The sequence below is a fragment of the Syngnathus typhle genome, linkage group LG7 (genome assembly GCF_033458585.1).
Source record: "Syngnathus typhle isolate RoL2023-S1 ecotype Sweden linkage group LG7, RoL_Styp_1.0, whole genome shotgun sequence".
NCBI lineage: Eukaryota > Metazoa > Chordata > Actinopteri > Syngnathiformes > Syngnathidae > Syngnathus > Syngnathus typhle.
Genome location: NC_083744.1, coordinates 2,574,466 through 2,596,567, shown reverse-complemented (window position 1 = coordinate 2,596,567; position 22,102 = coordinate 2,574,466). Strand labels below are relative to the sequence as shown.

Below are 22,102 nucleotides of genomic sequence, written 5' to 3'. Positions count from 1 at the left end.
AAAGTCTGACCGAAACATTATGTCCCAGAGGTGTTCTATCGGGTTTAGATCAGGTGATCGTGAGAGCCATTCAATTGTGTCAATTCTTTCATCCTCCAGATACTGTCTGCATACTCTTGCCAAATGAGGGCAGGCATTGTTGTGGATCAGGAGGAACCCAGGACCTACTGCACCAGCGTAGGAGGGTCTGACCATGGGTGCAAGGATTTCATCCCGATACCTAATTAATGGCTGTCAGACTGACCTTCTCTAGCCTGTAGAGGTCTGTTCGTCCCTCCATGGAAATGCCTCCCCAGACCATCACTGACCCACCACTGAACCGGTCATGTTGAATGATGTTGCAGGCAGCATAGCGCCTCTCCTTGGCGTCTCCAGACCCTTTCGCGTCTATCACAGGTGCTCAGGGTAAACCTGCTCTCTGCCAATTCGTCTGTTCTATGGGAAATGTCAATCGAGCTCCACGGTGCTGAGCAATGAGCACAGGGCACACTACAGGACGTTGTGTGAGGCCACCCTCGTGAAGTCTGTTTCTGACTGTTTGGGCAGAGACATTCACACCAGTAGCCTGCTGGAGGTCATTCTGTAGGGCTTGGGCAGTGCTTAACCTGTTCCTCCTTGCACAAAGTAGCAGATACCGGTCCTGCCGACGGAATGAGGACCGTCTACGGCCCTGTCCAGCTCTCCTAGAGTAACTGCCTGTCTCCTGGAATCCCCCCCATGCTCTGGAGATTGGACTGGGAGACACATCAAATCTTCTTGCAACAGCACGCATGGATGTGCCATCCTGGAGGAGTTGGACAATCTGGGCAACTTCAGGAGGGTTAAGAAATCGCCTCATGCTCCCAGTCGTGATAATGACTCGAGCTAAAGCCAACACTTGTGGAAAAATAGTTAAAAAAAGATCAAGAGGGAGGAACTTGAAATGGCCTCCACCTGCAAAACCAGTCCTGTTTTGGGGACCATCTCGTTGTTGCCCCTCTACTGCACCTGTTGTTAATTCCATCAACACCAATGCAGCTGAAACTGATTAACAACCCCTTCTGCCACCTACCTGACCAAAATCTAATCAGAAAAGTCTAATTGAATTCATGCCATACCCTGATAAAAAAAACTGTTCCTTTAATTTGTTTGAGCAGTGTATTATAATTCACAAACAAGAGAGATATGGTAAAAGAGGTTTGGCATATATGGAAATTGGTAAAATGTTGCCTAGATGATAGAAATCCCTGTGTGCAGTTAAACAGAGTAAAGTCTCCGGTTTCCTCCCACGTCCCAAAAACATGGATGGTAGGTCGATTGAGCACTCCAAATTGGCCGTAGATGTTAAATTAGAGCAGTGCTTCTCAATTATTTTCTGTTACGCCCCCCCCTAGCAAGAAGAAATCTATTCGCGCCCCCCCTCCCCACCGTGACTATCCTAACTTGTCTTGTAAGTCGTAAAATGTTGCACTGTCGCAAACGTGACAGAAGTAACAATGAGAGCGCCACTGCCCCCTGCTGTAGTAAACGCGCAATTACACTTTATTCTAGTACTGCCAAAAAAAAAAGCCTGTTCCCCAGGGTCACACGCGCCCCCCCAAGAATAGCACCGCGCCCCACTATTTGAGAAGCACTGAATTAGAGTGTGAATGGTTCTTCGACTCTGTGTGGCCTGCGATTAGCTGGCAACCAGTTCAGGGTGTCCCTCACCTACTGCCTGATGACTGCTGGGAAAGGCTCCAGCATGCCTGCGACCCCCGTAAGTAAGAACCAACATAAAGAAAATGTGCGTCTCTGTCAAAGGTGTTAATATATGGAATAATTATGAAAACCAATTGACAAGGTGTGACTTACTCCCTGTGTTCAAAAGTACATATAAAAATAAAGTGCACAAAAGATACACTGTATATCAGATATAGATATGAATAATATACGTACTACACCTGATAAATCAGGTGAATCTATTATACAAGTGTAGATTATTGATAAGATTATACAGGGTCCAGCAAAATCATCTGACACATTTGTACCGTAATTTTCGGACTAAAAGTCGCTCCGGAATATAGGTCGCATTAGCCATAAAATGCACAATAACGTGAAAAAAAACATATATAAGTCGCTCCGGAGTATAAATTAGATTTTGGGGGAAATGTATTTGACAAAATCCAACACCAAGAACAGACATGAACGACCAACAACAGACTTAACAATAGGTATGCTAACAAACGAAGAGCTGAGAACGGGCCTGACCTAACATTCAGAGTTATTCAAAAAACTATTACATAAATAACACGTTTATAAAACCATCTGTGTCACTCCAATTCATTAAATCCATCGATCGTCCTTTATGTCAACAATGGGTGTACGCCGCTGACGGCGCTTGCACTTCAAAATATTCCACAGGCCCATATAATCATCCATCCATCCATCCATCCATCCATCCATCTTCTTCCCACTTATCCGGGGTCGGGTCGCTGGGGCAGCAGCTTCAGGAGGGACTCCCAGACTTCCCTCTCCCCAGCCACTTCATCTAGCTCATCCCGGGGGATACCAAGGCGTTCCCAGGCCAGCTGAGAGACATAGTCTCTCCAGCCCGTCCTGGGTCGCCCCCGGGGTCTCCTACCGGTGGGACATGCCCGGAACACCTCCCCAGGGAGGCGTCCAGGAGGCATCCTGATGAGATGCCCGAGCCACCTCATCTGGCTCCTCTCAACGTGGAGGAGTAGCGACTCTACTCCGAGTCTCTCCCGGATGACCGAACTTCTCACCCTGTCTCTAAGGGAGAGCCCGGACATCCTGCGGAGAAAACTCATTTTGGCCGCTTGTATCCGGGATCTCGTTCTTTTGGTCACAACCCATAGCTCGTGACCATAGGTGAGGGTAGGAGCGTAAATCGACCGGTAAATTGAGAGCTTTGCCCATATAACGATATATAAATTAGTACTATATATCAAATAACTATTATATAAGCAATAGTATTATCAAACCATCTGTGTCACTCCAAATCATTAAATCCATCGATCAAATTCCTCGTTCTTTGCGCGTGCGCCCTGACGTCAGCCTCGTTATTCCACAGATCTACTATATAACTATATTGTAGCGTTAACAAAGTACAAGGAAAGACATGAGTTTTGTAAACGGCTCTTTATTTAACAAAACAAACTTCCAGGAGTGTGGCGGCGTGGACTTCCAGCCTTCCGGCCCCGGACAGCCACCCGGCCGAGCGCCGGCCCCCGACTTCTATCCACGGAGGTGAAAGAGAGCTCCGTAGAATAGGACCGGGCGTGTGTAAAAGCCATGTCCGAGCCCCATCCACCGTCCCTGGCCAGCCACCTGGCCGAGCGCCGGCCCCCGACTTCAATCCACGGAGGTGAAAGAGAGCTCCGTAGAGTAGGACCGAGCGTGCGTAAAAGCCATAATAGTTTTTCAAACCTTCTGTGTCACTCCATCCATCCATCCATCCATTTTCTGAACCGCTTTAGTCCCCACAGGGGTCGCGGGCGTGCTGGAGCCTATCCCAGCCGTCATCGGGCAGTAGGCAGGGCTCGAAGCTTATTTTTTGCCCAAGTTGCCCTCGGGCAAGTTGGAGAAAATTTTACTTGCCCGAAACAAAATTTTACTTGCCCGAATTTTTTTGGAGTGGATTTTTACTTGCCCGACACATTTTTGCAATAAAAAAGACAACACTATAAGTTTTGCCTTCATATGCCTTCGTATCCGCCAACCGGAAACAAGCTCTGCTGGTGCGCAGGCGCAGAAGAGCTAGGGACGAGTGAGGGCGCATGCATTTAATTACGAAGCGCTTTGCCGTTTTCAATGTATTGCAGACTTACACGAGAAACTAACCGCTCCCTAGAAAACAAAATGTCGGACCAGAAGCGGCAGAAGTTGCGAGAAATTATGCACAAAATCGTGTTTTTACAGCTTGAAAACATGGTATTATGGCAGGGCAAGTTCGGGCAAGTGAGGACAAATTTCTACTTGCCCCTCTGCCATCGCTACTTGCCCCGGGCAATCGGGCAATCGTTAGTTTCGAGCCCTGAGTAGGCGGGGGACACCCTGGTTGCCAGCCAATCGCAGGGCACACAGAGAAAAACAACCATTTGCACTCGCACTCACACTTAGGGTCAATTTGGAGTCTTCAATCGGCCTACCAAGCATGTTTTTGGGATGTGGGAGGAAACCGGAGTGCCCGGAGAAAACCCACGCGGGCCCGGGGAGAACATGCAAACTCCGCACAGGGAGGGCCGGAGGTGGAATTGAACCCGCAGCCTCCTAACTGTGAGGCGGACGTGCTACCCAGTGCCCCACCGAGCCGCCTTCGGTGTCACTCCAAAACCTTAAATCCTTCAAACTCTTTATCCTCCGTGTCACTTAGAAACAAATCCGCTAATGATGCGGGTAGTACGTGAGGCCCTTCGTCATCTTCCTCATCCCCTAATCAATCTTTGTCCCTTTTGTAAACAACCACCGCGCCACGCCGCGCTGCACCGCGCTGCGCTGCGCCGCGCTGTTGACGTCACTTGAAATTCAAATTACAGTAATCCCTTGCTACATCGCGGTTCGTTCATCCCGGTTTCACTTTTTCTTTTTGAAAAAAATCACATATAAGTCGCTTCTCATTATAAATAAAAAAACTATGAAAAAAAAAACGGGACTTTTCCGCGTTCGAGTCTGAAAATTATGGTAGGTTTAATAAAGTGCAAATAAATTAACGAAACAAAACATTTTTTTTTTTTGAAAAGTACATACATATAATACCATTTTGTTTTGTTTTGTTTCATTTTAGTTTTCGAATAATGTTATTTTGTTTCGTTTCAGTTGCTAACATGAATTGGACCGGTGAGCATTGCGCTTTCATTGTGGAAACGTTTATCAAAAACTAATCTGTAACTGCAACACAACAAGCGTTCCGTTTGTGCTTCAGACTTGGTAGACATGATCCCATACCTGCTCGAAAATCGATCTTGTTATGGGTTACTAACTTCAGAGCCAGTGGATAAGCATTGAAACGAAACTCAATCGGCTAACCTCGCACCCAGAAAATGTGGCAGCGGTAAGACCAAAATAACATTATTCGGAAACGGAAATGAAATGAAACGAAACAAAATGGCATCATATGTAGTTTTCGAAAATGAAAACAAAAGTTTTCTGTTTCTTTAATTGCATTATATTAAACCTACAAATGTGTCACATCGTTTTGCCAGAACCTGTACATAAAGACATACATACTGTCAAATCTACACTTATCAAACATAAGTGACTCGACTTCTCCATTTAAAGGGCCAAACTCTCCTTTGTCCCTGCGCCGCTGTAATGCAGCTCTTATGGGGAGACGAGAGTTAAATAATCCGGGGGTGAAGAGACTCGTCCGAGTTGCTAACCACCTTTATTAAATTAATTCTGAAGGAATCAATCTAATCTTTTTTATGACGCCAATCCCTTTAAAGTCAAGTGACGCTGGTGTAGTGTAACTAAGGTCGAGACGGCATCAGAATGGCCGCGCCCTACTGGTGGCTCTCTTCTGATTTGGGGCTTTTGTTAAATCACAGATATATTTACATGTCTTTGTTATGACTTCAGGGATTTGTTAATTTACACTAGCGCACACTCGCCCTAGCTGAGTTTAAGATAACTATTTCGAACTAGATCTGACAATACCTGATGTTAAGGATTAAAGCTGTCTTCACTTTAACAATAATTGAGCGGATTTAAAGAATGACTATGATAGAAAAATAAAGAAAATTTAAAGTTCTAATTACTGGATACAAAACCATGCTCAACATAGTTATTACGAAATAATCGATAACCAAATTAAGGATTAAGAAGAAATTTAATGAATTAGCAAGAAAAAGAATTACAAGTCGAACAAACAACAATAATTCCACTCACCAATATCAGAGCAAAAGAGGAAACAAAAGGTCTAAAATGGTATTTGGTTGAACAAGTCGACTGATCAGTTCTCCTTTGTTTCAAAATCTGAATTTTGTTTAAAAAGAGGAAAGGTCTGCCGATGAGGAGATTAGCCAACGCCGTTACATTGGCGTCTTTCCCTTGCAGCCAGAAGCGTCTGTCTCCTCTACCTTCCTCGAAGCTTAAAATTTGACAAAGTCCAATTCGAGGCTTAAAATTTGACAAAGTCCAATTTGAAGACTCTAGAAATTCATTTTAATATATTTTGGTCCAATCTCAAAAAGAATGTTAAATCTATCTTCGTATAAACGGCGTTCTTTACTCCGGGCAACGTCAGGGTCATCGCCCTGACCAGGAAGAGCCCTTTTCTCGTCCGAAGCCAAGCTTTTATAGGCTTGTCAGATCCTCTGGCATTACCCATTGGAGAGGAATGCATGACCTCATTGGAATGTGTGGAATGTCTGGTATGCTAGGAATGCATGACCTCAGCTGATATTTTAGTATTGCTGTCTCCGCGGATTTTGCAGCTGATATTTTAATGCTGTCTCAGCTTGATTTCTCAGCTGATATGTGAGGGTTGTGCAATCTTCACCTGACTTTCAGCTGGGAACCATTGGTTGTCTTGGCAACCTTGGTCAAAACAGCAACCATTGCGAATGATTGTTCTCTGCAGCTGTTTCCTGTTTTGCTCGTTCTTTCAGCCGATTATCACCACTAATATCACTATTAACCCTTAATGTCTCCTCTCAACTTAATAGATTCGTGTATAGATGGAACAACAATGTTAAATAAATGTTGGATATCGATTAAACATTGCAACATCAATAACACATACATCTTGTCTAGTAATGATCAACTTAACACATAATCATACTTAGCCATAATAATATGTTCTTCTAACTTTAACATATATAATGATATTGCTCAAACTGTTACAGATTAAAATTATGGCATAGCAAAATCATATTCCAAAATTGTGTGTTGCTACGTGTTCGAACAGGTTGTGTCCTCCGAATTGCAAACAATTTAAATTATCCATCCATCCATTTTCTGAACCGCTTAGTCCCCACGGGGGTCGCGGGCGTGCTGGAGCCTATCCCAGCCGTCATCAGGCAGCAGGCGGGGGACACCCTGAACCGGTTGCCAGCCAATCGCAGGGCACACAGAGACAAACAACCATTTGCACTCACACTCATACCTAGGGACAATTTGGAGTCTTCAATCGGCCTACCAAGCATGTTTTTGGGATGTGGGAGGAAACCGGAGTGCCCAGAGAAAACCCACGCGGGCCCGGGGAGAACATGCAAACTCCACACAGGGAGGGCCGGAGGTGGAATCGAACCCGCACCCTCCTAACTGTGAGGCGGACGTGCTACACAGTGCGACACCGAGCCACCAATTTAATTTATTAGATTTATTAATTCCCATCAGGTCACCCCTAGGTCAAGCTTTAACACCATCTCCTGGTGAAATTTAGAATTACTACACATTTTAGGATTGCCAATTTGCCTGGGCCAAATCCAATACCCAAATACGCACCATCTGAACTTCCATGCCACTTGACAATACATACATACATAGATACATAGTTACATAGATACATACATAGATACATACATACTCCAGGCTGTTAGGATCCTGAACTCGCTCCCCCGTTCTGCGTAGCGTCCTGTACTTTTACTGTCTGAACTGTCTGAATGCACACTGGCTCTTATTATTTATTATTTGTTATTACTCTTATTTATTGTTTGTGCCTTTTTGTTTATGATGTTTTTTACTTTTGCGCTATGCTTGCTGGCTCCGTTATTTATTGTGTTATCTGTTTATTTATTATTTATTCATCACTCTTACTATTGATTGTTTGAATTTTTGCCTTCTTGTTTTTATATTGTGTCGCGTACATGTATGTCTATCGTGTTATGTGTCTCGTCACCGTGGGATAGAGAAAAACGTAATTTCGGTCTCTTCGTGTGTTGTGACATGTGGAGAGATTGACAATAAAGCTGACTTTGACTTTGATATATACATATATATACATACATACATACATACATACAGTGTATAAGGTTTTTGTTTATTTGCTTTCCTTTATATAGCATGTATGATTGAAAGAATTTAAAAGCCACACTTATAATACCTGTGATTAAGAGGAGAGTATTTTGTGTCACTTGTTTGTTTTTATGTTTAATTTTTGTACTTCTATCTACCGTAAAATCCGGACTATTAGCCGCACCGGATTATAAACCGCACCAGCTAAAATCGGGGGATATTTTAGTTTTTTTCTTATATAAACCGCACCGGACTATAAGCCGCACGTGCACACGCGTTTTTTACAAAGAAAGACCGTTCACAGAAAGCGTTTTTAAAGTTTTAATAACATACTTTAACATGTCTTTCTAAACATTGCCTGTGACGCAGCAGTAGTACCGCAGCAACAAGGAAGTGTGCACGCGAGTTATTAACAAAAAAGACTGGACACAAAGCTTTTTTAAAGTTTTAATAACATACCTTAACATTTCTTTCCAACGCGAGTTATTAACAAAGAAAGACTGGACACAGAAATCTTTTTTAAAGTTTTAATAACATACCTTAACATTTCTTTCCAAACACTGCAGCGGCTGTAATACCGCAGCAACACGGAAGTAACACAAGACTAATAGGGCTGGATTAAAAAAAACATACCCGGTAAAAGTCACTGAGACGCGGCGGTAACACAGCAGCAACACGGTAGTACAGCACCAACAGGGCTCGTTAAAACCATACCAGTAAATGTAAAAAAAGAGCTTCATCGTCTTCATCTTCCTCCTGTGCAATGGCGAAGCCTTCCTCCTCAGCGTCCGATTGGAATAGCGTGAGATATCCTTTGCCTCACTCAGTCTCTCTTTCGTCGTCGCTTTTATGCATTTATTCGAGTGTGACGAGGGTCTGTTTATGGTAATTTTATTCATGCACGAAGCGATAAATTACATTAAACTAGCGAGCGACACGTTTCGCTCCAGAGTCGACGGGACCACGAAATAAAGACAAGGGTGACGCAACCATGTTGACAAACTAGCACGTCTTCTTTGGCGCATTATCTCTTGTTCGTCTGTCTCGCTCTTCCTTCCTGCTAGAGCGCCCCGGAGGCCGTAAAAAACTCTTTTCCCTTTACGATCCTAACACACCCTACTCTAAACAGGAAAGTCCCACACGTGTAAACTGTCCCACCGGAACTCTGTAACGTGAACTTAGGTTCCGGGTGAATTATGTCAACCCACTACAACGGCGCCATTTAAGCCTCGGGGTTCAAAGTAACCTTCTGAATAAAATGCATTAAAAGTTCACGTTCATTACAACTTGTTTTTGGTGAGCAAAATGTCAGAAGAATTGAATTTAAATGCTGATTGATTGAAAAGTTTTTTTTTTGCCATTTTTCACATGTCCTGAGTGTTGTTAGTCACCTAAATGTTGAACAGAGGGTGTGTTTTATCGAAGTCAAATAACTTGTTTGGCACGCTCAAACATCCATCCATCCATCCATTTTCTGAACCGCTTAGTCCCCACGGGAGTCGCGGGCGTGCTGGAGCCGTCATCGGGCAGTAGGCGGGGGACACCCTGAACCGGTTGCCAGCCAATCGCAGGGCACACAGAGACAAACAATCATTTGCACTCGCACTCATACCTAGGGACAATTTGGAGTCTTCAATCGGCCTACCAAGCATGTTTTTGGGATGTGGGAGGAAACCGGAGTGCCCGGAGAAAACCCACGCGGGCCCGGGGAGAACATGCAAACTCCACACAGGGACGTGCTACCCAGTGCACCACCGAGCCGCCACGCTCAAACATGGCGAATAAAAAACTCTTGAATCTTGAATCTTTAAGGGATCAAGTCATCACAAAAACCATGAAAAAATCCTTATATAAGCCGCACCTGAGTATAGGCCGCAGGGTTAAAAATTTTGGAAAAAAGTCACGGCTTATAGTCCGGAATTTACGGTACTCCTATTGAACATGTAAAGTGCGTTGAACTGAAACATTTACTGATGATCTTACTTTTCTTTCTTGCAAATCTGCTTTTATACTCAGTCACTCATTCAATCAACGCGATGATGAGTCTTCATTTGCCATTACAGTTAAGAGTGCTTTAACTGGTTTAATATGAACAATTTAAACTGGTTGTACTTGTACTTGCATGATAAAAACTAACTTAAAGTGTTGCCTGTGTACAGTGCACAGTTATTTAAGTTTTTATGATTCAGGCATAGAAAAAAAACTACCACTCCCATACATTAAGTAGAGCGAGAGAATTTATTAAATTCTTATTTTAAATATGGCTAAATGTTAAATGGCAACCAGTTGTTCGGAAAATCCCAGTCTATTTTCGAAGTGCCCACGGACCAGCTCATGAATCGCAGCACTGTTAGTACAATCATTTCACTCCGAGATCCCTCCTTGTATGCTGACACAAGTGTGACATAAATCATTTCATGGTGCTCTTTTAAAAAATATATATATATACTAGGGGTGTAACGATTCATCGATACACATCGATTAATCGATATAATGCTCTACGATTTATTGGCATCGATGCTAAACGTAAACATCGATTTATATCGCCGTGTTTGACCTCGGACATTAGACGCGACATTATTTTGAAATCCAGTTCATTGTTGCTTGCTTGCTCTTTGCTTCCGGGAGCGGTGGCGCGGCGGCGTGTTGTGTTGTGAGCAGAGCAGGCAAGTGAAAGGGGAGTCGACAACTAGTACGCGGCTCCTGGGCTGGTGCTATGGCTAGTGTCCAAAAAGACGAGGAAATTTGCTCCCCTTTAGGCTTCAAGTCATTCGTTTGGAAGCACTTTGGATTCCAAAGAAAAGATGGCTCAACGGACAAGACACGTGCAGTTTGTAAATCCTGCCATGCGGTGATCAAATATTCAGGGACCACAAATCTCGCCGGACATTTAAAAAAAAAAACACGACATCAAAGTTCAGTGTTAAAAGAAGCACTTTGTATACTACAATACTACAATAGTAATTTCCTAAATAAAGAGTTTGCAGTACCTTGTTGATTTTGCATATGAATTGTTATAAATCAGGATATTGTTCTATATTTTTTATTTAAAAAAAAAAATATCGATCGTAGAGCACTTTATCGTGATATATCGTGAATGAATCGCAGCAGTCTTTAAGATATCGGCAAATATCGTATCGTAGTTCTTTGTATCGATATGATATCGTACCCTAATATACACTACATAATCAAAGTACCTGGTTCACAGGATCCCACATCTCCAAGTCTCCCTGTTTCTGCCATGTTCTGAAATTTTTACCGGTGTCTCCCCCATCAACATTGAGCTTCTTGTGCTGCACAAATAGCAACATGGTATTGTCAGACAACATTTCTTATAAAACTTTAACCCCCGACCGCACCCACGCACACACACACACACGCACACACGCACACACACACGCACACGCACACGCACACACACACACACACACACACACATTACTTTGAGGATGATTTTGCCCTTCAATTGTGTGGGTGACGGTAGCTGCTCAGCCATGTAATCAAAGGGCTCAAGAAGCAGTTTGTCTCCAAATACTTCTCGAAAGATGCGGGCCATGTGCCGTTGCTGCTCCAATGGGCAATGTTCTTCTATAGACAGAATGACTGGGAACCTGAAAAATGTCCAATCAAAAAGTGTCATTGTAAACCAAATATGACAATGTGTAAACTACACTGAGAAAAAAGTTTAAAGTAGTAGCACTGTTGTGTATGTGACGTCTGTGGACAAATTTGCTATCATCAGAGAAGGTATCTAACCTGCTTCCTGTGACCTATCTATCACAGTCACTTGATTTGCTTTTTTATTTTGTATTTTATTTGATCAGTTTGAGTCTGTCACACCTGTCTACTATGAAGGAAGTTGCTTCACAAATTAATCACAATTTGATTTATTGAAGTTGTCACTGCTTGCTTTTTCAACGAAATCGGGGATGTTATTGGATTTAAACATTCGCTTGATTATAGACAGTCGTCGTGCTAAAAGTGTTGTACCAAAATGTTTTAAACAGACTATGGTAAAAACTTGTATAACACTTTTGTAAAATGTTTAAAGTCAAACTGACTTGCAGAAACATTCTTATTTATTTAAATAAATAAGAAAATAAATTCGAGTAAATATATTGTTACAATATCCACACATGACTTTTATGAACCTCTTTTGAAGTGTAAACGTGTCTGGCTGCTCTCTGGTCTGGCGTGCTGGCCGACTGACACCCCCCACTCGCGGCCCAGCGCGAGGCCATCCGCACAAGACATTTATAATTTTATTTATAAACACTTTATTGTATTTGTAAACATTTTTAAGTGTAAATGTGTCATGGCTCTGCTCTTGCCGTGCTGACCGGCTGCCGCGCCCCGCTGCCCACTGCCAACACTTTGTTGTATCTTTAAATACTTTTTAAATAGCTTTAAAAAGCTTGCTATGCCCTTCTGCTTTGATGAGGCACGACGTGAGGTCACTGACCAGCTCGTCAGCTTGCCTTTAAGTCCTGGTCTGCCGGCATTCAAGACCTCCTTGTTTCCTTTAAACTTTCCCCAAATGAAGAGCCCATGTTACATTTGGTTGTCCTGCCTTGTTTGTGACAACAAAACGAAGCGCAAATCAGAGATGCTTCTTATTCTGCTGACACAAACGAAGTGGAGGAGTGGATACGTAGCAGGAGATTGCGATAAAGCGTGGTTGGACCTGCTCTTACAGCTCTAAGCCAATTATCGGCAAGGATACAGTTCAACATGTTCCCATTGGTCTCCTACCGGCCAATAGTGTGCCGTAAAGTCACACGGGCAGACAAAGCCCCGCGCTCCAAGTGATGGCCATAAAAAGCTGCGATGCACCGAATACAGTGGGGCAAAAAAGTATTTAGTCAGCCACCAATTCTGCAAGTTCTCCCACTTGAAAGATGAGAGATGCCTGTAATTTTCATCATAGCTACACTTCAACTATGAGAGACAAAATTGAAAAAAATCCAGAAAATCACATTGTCTGATTTTTAAAGAGTTTATTTGCAAATTATGGTGGAAAATAAGTATTTGGTCAATAATGGCCTCGATCTGGGGCTCCACGCAAGATCTCACCCCGTGGGGTCAAAATGATCACAAGAATGGTGAACAAAATAATTGAAGTGCACCTATGATGAAAATTACAGCCATCTCTCATTGTGTAAGTGGGATAACTTGCACATTTGGTGGCTGATTAAATATTTTTTTGCCCCACTGTATATCTGCAATATTTGTTTTCAGAAAAATCGGCGATGCACCGAGGCTGCGATAGGTGAACGGTGTAGTAGCGAGGAACAGTTACATAACATGTAAAAACATGCATAATATTATGAATTAATAGATAAATACATAAACAAACATATTGACAATATCAACATTGGACACGAAAAAAACAACAAACAAAATAAGGGAGGAGAATAGATCCCCAGTAAATGGATCAAATGGAACTTACTCTGAGGTAACAAATGCATGCTGATTGATGGCTTTGACCACATCTTCAAACTTGATTTTGGTCGTCCTGGTCCAACCATGATAGATGATTGGTTCTCCAGGTCCTTCCCAGCAATCCACTGTATTGGAATACCATACAAAGACACAAACATAAGAAACACAATTGGGAAAACTAATTTCGAATGGTCGAAGTATAGAATATACTGACATTCAACACAGCGACATCCCAGGCGCAGACAGCGCACATAAGCCTCTGTGGAAGACTCACTTCGAAGTTGGTCACCTGTCAGGTAGCTATATAAAAAACAAAATGATGCAATTAAAATCTGGGTACTTGTCGGTTGAATGAGAAAGGTAGTTAGGGGGGCACTGTTGATCGATAGAGGAGACGTGTTTTACATAGATCTGACAACTTTAATTTTATTTGCACACTAAGTATTTGAAAATCTGTGATAAGACACTGTAGGACAACGTGTGAATTTAACTCTAGCAGAAAACAAATGATATTTAAAAAAGAAAATTTGAAGATTTGCTATCCTTGGATGCAAATGACTCCACCATCCCAGAAGAGCAAAGAGACTGACCTTCCGAACCGTGAGATACTACTGGCTGCTATTGCTGCTCTCCGTGGCAAAATTGCCCAACTTAAAGATGATACATGCACCTCAATTCACGTACATATACAAAATGTGTGCACTGAACTGAGAACAGTGAAGGTTTATGCTGTCTTCTTTTTTCCGTTTACTATTTTAAATGGTTCTTTTGGTCAGACAGAAAAAGTTTTACCTTTCCTTTACACGTTTTGGCTACTCCCTGTACCCTTCCTCAGAAGCGTCAAGCACTTCTGAAACTTAAAGCAAAAGTAAAATGTTTTCTGTTTGATGAAACAGAGCCATTTAAAATAGTGCTTGAAGATATCCTGCAAAAGGCTGCCATGACGAAACAACTTCGTGACAACCCTGCAGCTGTGGCGAAACCAAGAGCGTTGTTCAACCGTGCCAGGGAAATTAACGGAGGCAAGTTTGGAGATATGGCCTCATTTAGCCTGCCCAACTGAACCGATACTTTCGGTACCAATTCGGTACCAACACACAAAGAATACATCGATACCTGCTTTTTGTGGAACCTACTACCGAATATTTAACTTTTCACTTGGCTAGCTGTGTTGATTCTTGCCGGCACTGAGGTGGACCGTATACGCATGCGAGCAGCAGGGAGCAGCAGGGAGCAACAGTCAACACCGCCGAAGAAGCGAGCAGCACGGAGCAACAGTCAGCGGCGCTGAAGAAGAAGAAAACATTCTGTCTTTCATAACAATGGATTCAGCAAGTGGGAGTGGAAGACCAACACGCTGGCTTGTTGAGAAGACAGGTCGCTCAAAGAGTTGTGTGTGGAAATATTTTGCATTCGAGGCGGATGCAACCAGAGTAGCGCAACGGGTGGGGTAGGGGGCTGAGAGCGCTCGAGTGGGCGGCGGCAGTCAAAAAACAAATGCAAGGACAATTTTGAAATTCCCCCTGGACAATTTTTTAGGTCTCAAAAGTAGGACATGTCTGGAAAAAAGAGGACGTCTGGTCACCCTAAACCAGAGCATTAACAGAGTCGAACAAGCCGGCGTGCAAAAAATGCTGAGGAGGTTTGAGGCTTGAAAGAAGGTAAAATGTAAAGTTCACAGCTCTACTCTATTAACTTTGGGGTTCGAAATACAAAAAGTTCTGCCTAGCTACAAAAACAGACATGTTCAAACCTCATTGAATAAAGTACATAAGCAGACAAGTATATTCACATATTAAATCAATAAAAGAAACATTTTAAGCATATACCGTATTTCGCGCCCTATTAGGCGCACCGGGGTATAAGGCGCACCTTCAATGAACGGCCCATTTTAAAACTTTGTCCATATATAAGGCGCACCGGACTATAAGGCGCATAAAATAGAAGCTTTACTGCAACAAACTGAGGTTGACTAGGGTTGCGGTTTGCACCCACTAGCCAATAATCAACGAGCCCTCTGTATACAATCGCGTTTCTCAAACGATCTCCTTTAAAATGATTGGAACTGACTAAAGTTCGATCTAACGCATTGGTACTACTTACCTATGTTTCCCTTCCATATCGATCCGTAGATTTACTCGAAACATGAACAGAGCAGCCTATTTTGACATGAAATAGCCTCACGCGTATAGCAGCTATCGTTATAGCATTAGCCATCCGCAATTTCCTATGAGCCTCAGCTCGCAATCTCCCATGAGCCTCAGCAAAGTGTAAACAATCGCGTTTCTCAAACGATCTCCTATAAAATGATCAGAACTGACTAAAGTTCGATCCAACGCATTGGTACTACTTACCTATGTTTCCCTTCCATATCGATCCGTAGATTTACTAGACACATGAACAGAGCAGCCTATTTTGACATGAAATAGCATTGCGCGTATAGGAGCTATCGTTATAGCATTAGCCATCCGCAATTTCCTATGAGCCTCAGCTCGCAATCTCCCATGAGCCTCAGCAAAGTGTAAACAATCGCGTTTCTCAAACGATCTCCTATAAAATGATCAGAACTGACTAAAGTTCGATCTAACGCATTGGTACTACTTACCTATGTTTCCCTTCCATATCGATCCGTAGATTTACTCAAAACATGAACAGAGCAGCCTATTTTGACATGAAATAGCCTCGCGCGTATAGCAGCTATCGTTATAGCATTAGCCATCCGCAATTTCCTATGAGCCTCAGCTCGCAATCTCCCATGAGCCTCAGCAAAGTGTAAACAATCGCGTTTCTCAAACGATCTCCTATGAAATGATCAGAACTGACTAAAGTTCGATCTAACGCATTGGTACTACTTACCTATGTTTCCCTTCCATATCGATCCGTAGATTTACTCGAAACATGAACAGAGCAGCCTATTTTGACATGAAATAGCCTCGCGCGTATAGCAGCTATCGTTATAGCATTAGCCATCCGCAATTTCCTATTTGCCTCAGCTCGCAATCTCCCATGAGCCTCAGCAAAGTGTAAACAATCGCGTTTCTCAAACGATCTCCTATAAAATGATCAGAACTGACTAAAGTTCGATCTAACGCATTGGTACTACTTACCTATGTTTCCCTTCCATATCGATCCGTAGATTTACTCGAAACATTAACGGAGCAGCCTATTTTGAAATGAAATAGCCTCGCGGGTACAACAGCTATTCGGTGACGCCCCCTGACTACAGTTACCGTAATGTTGGGAAGCGATGCAACCTAGTAATTTACTAGTCGTACTAAAACGTACTAAAACATTTTGGCAGAGCACTGTGTACAACCAGTATGGATCAACAAATTCATTACTTGATTCATATATAAGGGGCACCGGACTATAAGGCGCACTGTCGACTTTTGATAAAAATTTAGGTTTTTAGGTGCGCCTTATAGGGCGGAAAATACGGTAATTATACCTACACACCAAATCAATAAAGGAGACATAACTAGACATTTTTTGATAGGGGGTAATGACAAAGGTTTTTATAACTTTATGATCTGATATGTACGTATATCTGAGCACTTTGAAATAACTTTTTTTTCATATATTGCCTGAATAGCTTAATGACCCTTAAGGAACTTTTTAATGCATGCCTGATGATTTTCTAAATCACGGACACTGCAACAAGTCGTCTAAAAATTTCCAGTACTTGATTATATCTTGTGTTTTGACTAATGCTAGACGCCAGTTTTCCAGTTTTCGATTACTACTGAACGTTCTGGAAAGAGGGAAATATTTTTCCTAACAAAGAAAATATATGGTTGGAAGCATGATTAAACTAAGAATATGATGACGTAAGCAAGTACATGGAGTATCAAAAGAACAAACAAACAAAAGCATGGTAAGTGGTGAGTACAAACTTTGCATAGTCAGGGAACATTAATAAATTGATGATGTCACAGCCAAAAGCTCACATAATTCCGTACAAAATGAAGAAATTGAAAGAATGATGAATGGGCGGTGTGCGACAGTGAGCGAAGTGGATGTATGAGCAAGAATGGTCGACAGCAGGGGTCTTTTTCCAATGAGGGCCGCATAACTTTTCCCTTCTCTGATGGGGGGCCGGGGTCAGTTTCTAACAGAAAAAGTGTGACAATCACAGGTGTCCCTAAATGTAATCATTTAGTGTTTCCCAGAAAACATGCTCACACTCCAGCGCACCACACATATCCAAATATCAATAACCCTTTCTGAGATCAAATAGCCCTCTCTGGGTTCTTCACAGAATAAAATAACGCGGAAAATATATAGGCCAATAACACTATTAATGAACTCAAATGACCCTCAGTGGGTTCTTAACAGAAAGAAAGTTATGCTGTGCCGTGCACAATCCTAGGTAAAAGTTCAACTTCGCTTGAGACCCCACTCTTCCATCTCCCGGCTCATTCGTCCTATTAAACCCCGAGACGCGCCCACCATACTTGGGGCCTCGTCAGTCGTGACGCTGGCAACCTTTGCCCAGTCCAGATCCAACTGTTGCATGGTTTTACATACTTTGTCGAAAATATCCTCCCCAGTCGTAGTGCCTTTCAAGCTTTGTAGGGATGCCAGCTACTCGCATATCTCAAAGTTTGCGGTAACTCCACGAATAAAAATAAGAAGCTCCGCGGTGTCAAGTCAACTTTATTTGTATAGCCCTAAATCACAAGCAGTCTCAAAGGGCTTCACATAGACAAACAATTGACAATTATTCTCAAAGCATCCCCTGATCCTAAACTCCCAAAACGGCAAGGAAAAACTTCAAAAAAACCCTACCAGGGGAAAAATGAGAAACCTTGAGAAGGGACCACAGATGGAAGGATCCCCCTTTCAGAACTTTAATGTTGCCGCAGGTTGTATTCCTTGAATACCGCCACCATCTCTTGACAGACGAGACAAGCAGTCTTTGAATTGAACAAAAAAAAAAGTGTGTCCACTGCGGGTTAAATACCCTGCATTCGGAATCAATTTTTCTCTCACCCAACCTTTTTTCCATTATTCCGTTCTTTCACGTTCTATGACTGGGTTATGGGTGGCCGTAAGGGTAAAAACGTGCTGGGGCAAAGTGAGGTCGTAGTAGCATTTTTTTCTCCAACTTTGGTTTTGTTTAGCATTTTTTTCCTGTCTCTGGTATTGTTCAGGGTGTCTGGTATTGTTTAGCATTTTTTTCCGTCTCTGGTATTGTTCAGGGGGCCGGGTCTAATGCGGAGGGGGGCCGTATACGGCCCGCGGGCCGTAGTTTGGGGACCACTGGTTTACAGGAAGGACACTTGGAGATAAAATCAGTAGAGGTGCCAGAGGAAGAGCGGCAGGAGGAAAAACAACCAAGAACCCGGCCAAAGATGATCGCCAAGGCCGAAAGACGGGATGGAAGACAACAGCCCCCACACACACCGAATCGCCCATAATCAGCACCCACCACGGAACCAGCTCTCACTGAACCAGCACCCACTCCCATGGAATCAAAATCTCCTGCGAACTTGCCACACCCCCTGACTCATCCATCCATCCATCCATCTTCTTCCGCTTATCCGGGGTCGGGTCGCGGGGGCAGCAGCTTCAGGAGGAACTCCCAGACTTCCCTCTCCCCAGCCACTTCATCTAGCTCATCCCGGGGGATCCCAAGGCGTTCCCAGGCCAGCTGAGAGACATAGTCTCTCCAGCGCGTCCTGGGTCGTCCCCGGGGTCTTCTACCGGTGGGACATGCCCGGAACACCTCCCCAGGGAGGCGTCCAGGAGGCATCCTGATGAGATGCCCGTGCCACCTCATCTGGCTCCTCTCAACGTGGAGGAGTAGCGACTCCCGGTCCATTTAAGATGTGACTTCAAGGTTCTTCTATTAACCTATAAATCGCTGCATGGCTTAGCGCCTTCATATCTCGTCGACCTAGTTGTTCCTTATGTTCCGTCTCGTAACCTTCGTTCGCAAAACGCTACCCTTTTAGCGACACCGAGGGCCAAGAAAATGTCTGCAGGCTCTAGAGCATTTTCTATTCGGGCTCCAGAGCTTTGGAATGCCCTACCAATGGATATTAGGACTGCTACCTCAGTAGAAACATTTAAGACACGTTTAAAGACACATTTCTATGACATGGCCTTTAACTAACCTGTAGTGGCCGATTCGGCTGGAGTTTGTTTTCTCTCCCTCTCCACCCCCTCCCTCCCCCCTCCCCGGCCGGGGAGGTGGTTAGGTGGCACCCATGCTGACAGTCGGCTATCTGGATTCTCGTGGGCCAATTCAGGATGGGGGAACTGCAGCACAACCACCTCGAAGACACTGCCAGGACAATTGAGGGCTCCTTCGGCAGCCCTCTGCTATGACATGGACATCCACTTTTTATTTAATTGATTTTCATGTTGTATCATTTGTGCTCTCTCTGCATCCATTTCAACCTGGTGATCCTGAAAGGGTGATCCTTCCATCTGTGGTCCCTTCTCAAGGTTTCTCATTTTCCCCCGGTAGGGGTTTTTAAGTTTATCCTTGCCCTTTTGGGAGCTTAAGATCAGGGGATGCTTTGAGAATAATTGTCAATTTCTGTCTATGTGAAGCCCTTTGAGACTGCTTGTGATTTAGGGCTATACAAATCAACTTGACTTGACTTGACTCTACTCCGAGTCTCTCCCGGATGACCGAACTTCTTACCCTATCTCTAAGGGAGGGCCCGGACATCCTGCGGAGAAAACTCATTTCGGCCGCTTGTATCCGGGATCTCGTTCTTTCGGTCATGACCCATAGCTCGTGACCATAGGTGAGGGTAGGAGCGTAAATCGACCGGTAAATTGAGAGCTTTGCCTTTTGGCTCAGCTCTCTCTTTACGACGGACCGGTACAGAGTCCGCATTACTGCCGACGCTGCACCGATCCGCCTGTCGATCTCACGCTCCATCCTCCCCTCACTCGTGAACAAGACCCCAAGATACTTAAACTCCTCCACTTGGGGCAGGATGTCATCCCCGATCTGGAGAGGGCATTCCACCCTTTTCCGATCGAGGACCATGGACTCGGATTTGGAGGTGCTGACCCTCATCCCAACTGCTTCACACTCGGCTGCGAACCGCTCCAGTGCGAGCTGGAGATCACGGCCTGAAGAAGCCAACAGCACCACGTCGTCTGCAAAAAGCAGAGACGCGATGCTGAGGTCCTCAAACCGGACACCCTCAACGCCTTGGCTGCGCCTAGAAATTCTGTCCATAAAAATTATGAACAGAATCGGTGACAAAGGGCAGCCTTGGCGGGGTCCAACCCTCACTGGGAACGAATCCGACTTACTGCCGGAAATGCGGACCAAACTCTGGCATCGGTGATACAGGGACCAAACCGCCCATATCAGTTGGCTCGGTACCCCGTACTACCGAGGCACCCCCCAACAGGACCTCCCGAGGGACACGGTCGAACGCCTTCTCCAAGTCCACAAAACACATGTGGACTGGTTGGGCGAACTCCCATGCAACCTCGAGGATCCTGCTGAGGGTGAAGAGCTGGTCCACTGTTCCACGGCCAGGACGAAAGCCACACTGTTCCTCCTGAATCCGAGGTTCGACCTCCCGACGGACCCTCCTCTCCAGCACCCCTGAATAGACCTTACCAGGGAGGGTGAGGAGTGTAATTCCCCTGTAATTGGAACACACCCTCCGGTCCCCCTTCTTAAAGAGGGGAACCACCACCCCAGTCTGCCAATCCAGAGGCAATGTCCCCGATGTCTACGCAATGCTGTAGAGACGTGTCAGCCACTACAGCCCCACAACATCCAGAGCCCTTAAGAAATCCGGGTGGATCTCATCCACCCCCGTGGCCTTGCCACCAGGGAGTTTTTTAACTACCTCAGTGACTTCAACCCCAGAGATTGGAGAGTCCGCCTCCGAGTCCCCAGGCCCTGCCTCCACAATGGAAGGCGTGTCGGTGGAATTGAGGAAGTCTTCGAAGTATTCTCCCCACCGACACACTGTAAACAGTGTTGACGTTGCACTGCTTCCCCCTCCTGAGATGCCGGATGGTGGACCAGAATTTCCTCGAAGCCGTCCGGAAGTCATTCTCCATGGCCTCGCCAAACCCCTCCCACGCCCGGGTTTTTGCCTCAGCAACCGCCGAAGCCGGTACCTGTCAGCTGCCTACGGAGTCCCGCAGGCCAAAACGGCCCGATAGGACTCCTTCTTCAGCTTGACGGCATCCCCTACAGCCGGTGTCCACCACCGGGTTCGGGGATTGCCGCCACGACAGGCACCAATGACCTTACGGCCACAGCTCCGGTCGGCCGCTTCAACAATGGAGGCGCGGAACAAGGTCCACTCGGACTCAATGTCCCCCGCCTCCCCCGGGATGTGGGAAAAGTTCTGCCGGAGGTGGGAGTTGAAGCTCTTCCTGACAGGGGATTCCGGCAGACGTTCCCAGCAGACCCTCACAGAACGTTTGGGTCTGCCAGGTCGGACCGGCATCTTCCCCCACCATCGGAGCCAACCCACCTGGTGATCAGTTGACAACTCTGCCCCTCTCTTCGCCCGAGTGTCCAAAACATGCGGCCGCAAATCTGATGACACAACTACAAAGTCGATCATCGAACTGCGGCCTAGGGTGTCCTGGTGCCAAGTGCACACATGGACACCCTTGTGTTTGAACATGGTGTTCATTATAGAAAATCCGTGTCGAGCACAGAAGTCCAACAATAGAACACCGCTCGGGTTCAGATCGGGGGGGCCGTTCCTCCCAATCA

General features: G+C 44.7%; 1 protein-coding gene across 11 annotated transcripts in view; it reads right to left on the bottom strand.

Annotated features, from left to right (window-relative positions):
- Positions 1-22,102, bottom strand: part of plcg2 (phospholipase C, gamma 2) — a 155,176-nt gene that overhangs the window by 67,518 nt on the left and 65,556 nt on the right. For all 11 annotated transcript variants that reach the window (XR_009714916.1, XM_061283069.1, XM_061283071.1 and 8 more), the window contains 4 exons: positions 13,598-13,683; positions 13,391-13,508; positions 11,384-11,552; positions 11,139-11,234 (listed from right to left, as the gene is read on the bottom strand). Coding sequence is in view for 10 of the 11 variants with exons in the window: in XM_061283069.1 (XP_061139053.1) it covers positions 11,139-11,234; positions 11,384-11,552; positions 13,391-13,508; positions 13,598-13,683 (469 nt within the window). In the remaining variant the exon portion in view is untranslated. The remainder of the gene's footprint in view (positions 1-11,138; positions 11,235-11,383; positions 11,553-13,390; positions 13,509-13,597; positions 13,684-22,102) is intronic.